At 31.1% G+C, this 7,494-nt stretch overlaps 1 protein-coding gene across 1 annotated transcript; it reads right to left on the bottom strand.

The window, feature by feature from the left end:
* Positions 1–453: 453 nt before the first annotated feature.
* LOC131652675 (uncharacterized) lies at positions 454–6,043 on the bottom strand. The gene is made up of 10 exons (XM_058922613.1): positions 5,822–6,043; positions 5,614–5,748; positions 5,430–5,532; positions 5,208–5,278; positions 4,999–5,103; positions 4,543–4,576; positions 4,305–4,405; positions 2,627–2,686; positions 2,376–2,576; positions 454–892 (listed from the first exon to the last, which is right to left on the bottom strand). The coding sequence occupies exons 1-10, from the start codon at positions 5,987–5,989 to the stop codon at positions 803–805; spliced, it is 1,068 nt and encodes a 355-aa protein (XP_058778596.1). The 5' UTR covers positions 5,990–6,043; the 3' UTR covers positions 454–802.
* Positions 6,044–7,494: the final 1,451 nt, after the last annotated feature.

Raw genomic sequence — 7,494 nt, 5'->3', positions numbered from 1 at the left:
ATTATTAGATGAATATTATATCATAATTTATTATTAATATTATTATTACTTTGTTTATAGTAAAATTATTACTCCAAACAACATTTTTAATAAATTATTATTATTATTATTATTATTATTATTATTATTATTATTATTATTATTATTATTATTATTAGGTTTGTATAATTAAAGATTTTATTCTCATGATGACATGTGGTTTAAATTATTGTAAGGAAGACATGTGGCTAGGGTTGCCATCATGACTTCTTTACATTTATATTATATATATATATATATATATATATATATATATATATATATATATATATATATATATATATATATATATATATATATATATATATATATATATATATATATATATATATATAAATAAAGATGAGATATCCGCTAATACTCGCATATACATCAAAATATACTTGTCCAGTGGATATTCATATGAATAAGAAGTGGATACAAATATCATTTTTATTTAAAGAAACAGATAGTAAGGATGTGTTTGCTTTGAGTGGTGCAGTAAACATACTTCTCCTTTTTTTGGTCAAGAGATATAATGACTTTCTGATGCACCAAAAGTCCAAAACTTGACTTTCAATGCATCTAATTTTTTCCAGGTTATAATAGTATGAGTTAAAATAAAAATACGAATATGATAGTTATCCACAAATCATGTAAAATGATTGAAGAAATTGAAAATCTTGAATCAAATCAAAATAAAAAAGAAAGAATCGATTGCCCAAACAGCCGGATGAAAGATGATAATTTAAAATACGGCTTTCTGTTCTCGATAAACCATTGCTCATGTTTTCTTCAGCTTCTGTCCTCGCAGGCCATTCCAGAAAGCAGCTGCATTAACCACCTTTTTTCCAGGAAGCTGAAGTTCCAATACCTGAGTTACAACATCATAAAATTCAGCAAGTGCTCTTTTTCATATTAAACTCAGTGCTTCCTCAATGGTTATTCCTCGTAAACGCATATCAAACAGAAAACATTTTCATTGACCTGCTTTGTATAATACAGAAAATATTCATATAATTACAGATTTAGAGAGATTCTGCATTCAAGTATCAAAATACACTTAGAAGCAATGTCGGAACAAGAAACCTGGTTCAAGGTTGCAAAAATAAACGAACTCAAGACATGTTGAGCTAAGGGTGCAAAAAAAAGAAGAGAATTTAAAATGCAATTTATATTAAAATGCAGGCGCGTTATTTTAAGTTCACGGGGTTCATTTGAACCACTCAAAGTGGACTGGCTCCACCCCAGGTTAAAAGTATGCAGGTACATAATTCTGATCCGGGGAGATCCAACACCATTTGTATTTAATATTAGTTCAATTTCAAGATGTAATATACAGAATTCCATAGAGCAATTGGAGAAAAGAACGAGAAAGGAATATACACTTATTTACAAAGCTCATGCATAAACTAAACTAAACTAAACAGTGATTTTCAGTTAAAGACATTGGTTAACTTAATCATCAACATCATTGTGAGAATACATTGTTGCATTGATTTCAATATGCTACTGCTCAAACAAGTACTACAGTTTTGGCCTTGAATTACTGTTTACTACTGAACAATGATGTTAAAAAGCAAATGGACAATTTCTAGTTTACTATCTAAAGAGTACCTTTGGAAAAAAAAAAAATTGTAATTAACAAGAAACAAACCATTTGTCTCATTTCCACCTCTAACTTGGAAGGAAATGTTTTTTTACTCGCTTCATTTCGAATTTAAATAGTTTTGAGCCAAATCTAAAAAAACAAAAAAAACTGATCTATAATCTTTTTCCTAAAAATTGTTTGGTGTAAAGATAAGAAAATCACAGGCTGACAAGATCAGTGCACTTGAAGGTAGCATCGGATGGACATGTTAGATAATAAGAACAAAACATGAGCTGTATTTATATTTCGTGAATATCAAAAGTGAATAAAATAGGACAAAAGGTAGGCAAAGTGATACATTTTGGTCCCATCTAAAATGGTGAAACCAAAAAGAACGGATAGAACAAGTATTTCCATTCAGTTTTGGCAGCATGCAAAATTATACAGAAGAGTCATTACTCAAATTGTTTGTAGATTTACTGACACTGAAGAATCTAATCTGTATAGGAGGAATAAGCAAGTGCTGCTCACTGAGACAGAACCAAAAATTAAAAAGAAAATGGAAGTTTAGAAGATCAATTTTGGGAGTTGTCCTCTTTGGGTTTCCTAACATAACATATGTTGACTTTAGAAATTGGCTTGGTATACAGATTACAACTAAATCCTGTAAACTCTACCAGAAAGCACTTGTTTAGGTGGTGCAACAATGACTTAGCTATGTATTAATAAGTGGAACTTCATGATTGATTCTCAAAACTACACATACCTCAAGTGTGGTGCCCCTTCCACATTGAAACACCAATGCATCGTTGACAAATGCAATATCATCTGCTTCATTGAACTGCACACTTTCATGGGTACAAACTCGTGTGGTTATGACTTTAATCTCCAAAGTTTTCTTCTCGCCATTTTTGTCAACTACTAGAATCTGCGCTCTAGATCCTGGCCACCCTGAAAATGCACGAACCTAAAATTGTTGTCACAACTGAAAAGTTCAAATGAAATCATTAAGTATACCTTATTATGGAGAACTGATGCTTCTTGATCAAATAATAGCCACGATTCGTCTGGACCTATCTGCACAAAGTAGCAAAACCAAAATAAGATCATTCCTTGAAAGGATTAAGGAACATAGTTTATCAACTGTATATAGTGGAGTTGTTTTTCGCTTTTTCTTTTTGTGGATAACCGGATATAAAATGGAAAGAACTTAAAGGAATATCACAATTTCTCACCAATTTGACCTTCTCACAATCTCAAAACTAGATAGGAGAACTTGGAATCTGTTCTTAGGGTTTATTTTCATATGTCCTGTTTTTTAAACTCTAACAAGTTCAAGTCTTATCAGCAAAAAATAAAAAATTTATCCAAAACGAGCAACAAGTTCAAGTCTTTCATTATGCATTTTGCAGAGTCGGAGAGCTCTTACAAGTTACAACTCTTGCATCTAATATGTATCTTATTAGGAGGTGTGTTCAGAAACAAACAGTAGAGCGCTTATTTATGGAACAATGAGGCTTTTTTCTTTATAGGAAGTAGGGTTTATTTTCATATGTCCTGTTTTATAAACTCTAACAAGTTCAAGTCTTATCAGCAAAAAATAAAAAATTTATCCAAAACGAGCAACAAGTTCAAGTCTTTCATTATGCATTTTGCAGAGTCGGAGAGCTCTTACAAGTTACAACTCTTGCATCTAATATGTATCTTATTAGGAGGTGTGTTCAGAAACAAACAGTAGAGCGCTTATTTATGGAACAATGAGGCTTTTTTCTTTATAGGAAGTAGGGTTTATTTTCATATGTCCTGTTTTTTAAACTCTAACAAGTTCAAGTCTTATCAGCAAAAAATAAAAAATTTATCCAAAACGAGCAACAAGTTCAAGTCTTTCATTATGCATTTTGCAGAGTCGGAGAGCTCTTACAAGTTACAACTCTTGCATCTAATATGTATCTTATTAGGAGGTGTGTTCAGAAACAAACAGTAGAGCGCTTATTTATGGAACAATGAGGCTTTTTTCTTTATAGGAAGTAGGGTTTATTTTCATATGTCCTGTTTTTTAAACTCTAACAAGTTCAAGTCTTATCAGCAAAAAATAAAAAATTTATCCAAAACGAGCAACAAGTTCAAGTCTTTCATTATGCATTTTGCAGAGTCGGAGAGCTCTTACAAGTTACAACTCTTGCATCTAATATGTATCTTATTAGGAGGTGTGTTCAGAAACAAACAGTAGAGCGCTTATTTATGGAACAATGAGGCTTTTTTCTTTATAGGAAGTAGGAACACAAGGTGTCGCCACTTCCTAGCATGGATTACGATAAAATTTGTTAGGGTTCTTGGTTTGAAAACTCTAATTCATCGCTAAAATGAATTGTCTACTTTGCGTAGAAGTTTTGTTAGGAATATGGAGGCTAAAAGTAAGCCAAATGTGATTTATGAATCATTATCTGAAGGGAACTTATATTATTGTCATGTAAAGAGATGAAATAACCTTGTTGCATTTTTTATCCATCAATGTGGTTTTTATAAATAGAAAAGATTCGTAAAAAGTAAAAACGAAATATCAACTTTAACAAGTCCAGCAAGCAGCATAGGGCAAAAGCAATAGAGAACCCGATATATGCCAAACTAATAATAATATCAATAGGAAAATAATTTCTTCTTCCCTTCTGAGTAACATAATCAAAACTATCAGTACCTTTGGTGCCAATGTAGCCTTTGAATCATCTTGGGGCTGTGCCTTCACCCTTGCCGATCCATCAAATATAGATGGAAGTTCCCGAATCAGAAGTTCAGACCCTGTTTGTCAAATAAAGATATGAACTGATTCTTAACAATGACTTTCTATCAAAAGGTCTGGCTCTGAATAAAAAAACCCTAGTATAACACTAGGAATACAAAAAATAAATTAATATTCATGGAAAGAAGAATCATACCTTTATGAAACAGGAGTTCGAGTAAATCAGGTGCCTGCATATATATGTATGCACCTAAAGATTTGTTAGTAGGAGGGAATAAAAGCAAAAACTTCCTCAAAAGCCAAAAAGTAAAGCAAAGATATCCTCTGAAGGGAGAGATAATGTATATGATGGAAAGGTAGTAGTAGTAGTAGTACATAAAATTTGCTAAATATTCTGATCATGAATCTAAGATATTATTAATACAATCAAAGGAGCACAACTGTCAATATAATATGCAGCATTGCTCATAAGTATTCATTGAAATTCGAAACCACCATTTGAAACACTCCAGTTCCAAGATTATAGATTATATTTTATGGTAAGCAAAAATTCATTAAGAAAGACGCTGATAATAGCAAAAGTAGTGCCAAAACCAACAAAAGGCCATGTACCCCAGCCTTTTATTTTGTAGCAAACAGGAGAAAATGATACCTTCGTATGATGATCAACTTGAACTGTTTCAGTAGCAATGATAGGCCCAGCATCGAGTGCACGAACAGTGAATGCTAACGAAACTCCAGTTTCATTAACACCATCCTAGTATACAAATGAATATATAAACCAGAAATTAAGTAGTGAAACATAAGCAATAAAAGCATTGAGAAATTAGAATTGATATGACATGAAGGAAAAAGGTGGACCTGCAATGCTCTTTGAACAGGAGCAGCACCACGGTACATTGGCAAAAGGCTAGGATGAATGTTGACAGTTCCTGAGATAATATGAAGTAAATTTGGGCATTAGATTCATATGTTATACTTATAGTAGTAAGAACCCCGTTAAACCAGATCAATTGGTAGTTGTCCATGGACATCAGATACTATACTTATAGTACTAAGAAGAAGAATAAATGAATGACTAACCGAAGGGAGGGATATCTAGAAACTTGGTAGGTAATATATTTCCATAAGCTGCCGTAATGCATAGCTGTGGCTGCAAAGCCTTTAAATCGGACAAGAAAGTATCCTGCAATGAATTGAAGAGAGTGAGTAATTGAATTCTCTTTGATTAAGGTTAGAAAGAATAGTTAGTTAGTTAGTTAGTTACATCTCCGGCGCGTTGAGGAGTGAAAATAAGATTCTGAGAGAAGCCTCTGTCAAGAGCATAGTTGGCCAAGGGAGAGAGCGTAAGCTTCTTCCCTCTGTCCCTTCTAGCAGCTGGCTGAGTCACAATAGCCGCAACCTAAACAAACATAGATTACCAAAATCAGCACTTATGATTTATCGAGTGAGTGAGTGTGAAAGAAGAAAAATACCTCGAAGGAAGAATGTGGAGAAGCAGAAGCGGTGAGAAGTGCGTCAAGGACTATAGTAGAGACCTGAGGTGCTCCCAAAAGAACAACAGGCTTCTTCTTGTTGGTGGTGGTGGAAGTGGAAGAGAACGACGCACTGTGACTCTGCACACACAATAACCGCCGAATCATTCTTCTTCCTTTCTCCGGTGCGTCTTATCTTTTGTTTAAATTAATTTTATTTATTTATCGTGTCCCACTACTGTCACTCTAACTTTAAGTTATTTATTTACTTATTTTCAGACAATTTTATTTAATATTTATAAAATAAAATAAAAAAAAGAAAATAAGAGAGGTAAGTCACTACTGTAAGTTGATATGTTTTGATTTAGGGTTAAATATACGATGCCCCCCTACCATTAGGGCGAGTTTCGGTTTTGCCCCCTTGAAGTTTTTTTTTTGTAAACTGCCCCCTATAAAACACAGATTCTGTTTTCAGAAGCCCCTATCCCTTGTTTGGCTGACTGGACATGAGGGATCTGCTTATGTGGCACCAATTTTGCTGATTGTTGAAAACATAGAAATAAAATGTTAAAATGTATCCTCCTATGGGATTCGAACCCAGGAGTCCCTTGTTTGGCTGACTGGACATGAAATAAAATGTTAAAATGTATCCTCCTATGGGATTCGAACCCAGGAGTCCCTTGTTTGGCTGACTGGACATGAGGGATCTGCTTATGTGGCACCAATTTTGCTGATTGTTGAAAACATAGAAATAAAATGTTAAAATGTATCCTCCTATGGGATTCGAACCCAGGAGTGTACCCATATATACTAAGCTCCAAACCATTACGCCAACTGTTTTTAATTGTTAATACATGCATTGTAATGTTTTTATAAATTGATTATTCTAAATCTCAATTTTTATAAGTTTGAATTTTTTTCTAATTGAACTTTTAAAGTTTTTGGTTTTTATAAATTGATAATTCTTTTATAAATTAAATTTTTGTAACACTTTCAAGTTTTTAATATTTTTTTTAATTAACATTTTTATATAATTTTTTAATAACGTTTTTAATAAAGTTTTGCATTAATGTTTTTTAATAATGTAATTTAATTAACGTTTTAAATCAACGATTTTATATATATACTGAATGTTTACATTTAATTAACATATAAAATAAAAAAAGCTTTTTTAATCAACGTTAATATATATACTGAAAGTTTTGTTAATATATACTGAACGTTAACATTTTGTTAACATAAAAAAGTTTAACATATATATAAAACAAAATAAATGTTAACTATATATATAAAACAAAATAAATGTTGTTAACGTTATTATAATTTTTTTTTAACATATATATAAAACAAAAAAATGTTAACATTTATATTAGGAGACCTTAAAATATTATAAACTAAGTATTAATATATAAAGTATATTTTAGTATAACTAATATAAATTAATATAAAAAGTTAGTATAACTAATATAAATTAATATTGCTTAATTTTTTATAGGAATTGCTCAGTTTTTTTAAAATTTTATAAATTTAAGATGTTAATATATTATATAGGAATTGCTCAGTATTTTAAAAATTCAGTTATATATAAAAATTAATTGTGTTAAATTAATTGTGTTATAAATCATTTATATATTTTTTTTATAATGATTCTAATATATATTATATAAAACAAA

This window comes from Vicia villosa, linkage group LG2, assembly GCF_029867415.1.
Source record: "Vicia villosa cultivar HV-30 ecotype Madison, WI linkage group LG2, Vvil1.0, whole genome shotgun sequence".
NCBI classification, from domain to species: domain Eukaryota; kingdom Viridiplantae; phylum Streptophyta; class Magnoliopsida; order Fabales; family Fabaceae; genus Vicia; species Vicia villosa.
Note: the sequence above shows the minus strand (reverse complement) of the source record. Positions and strands in the feature narration are given on the sequence as shown.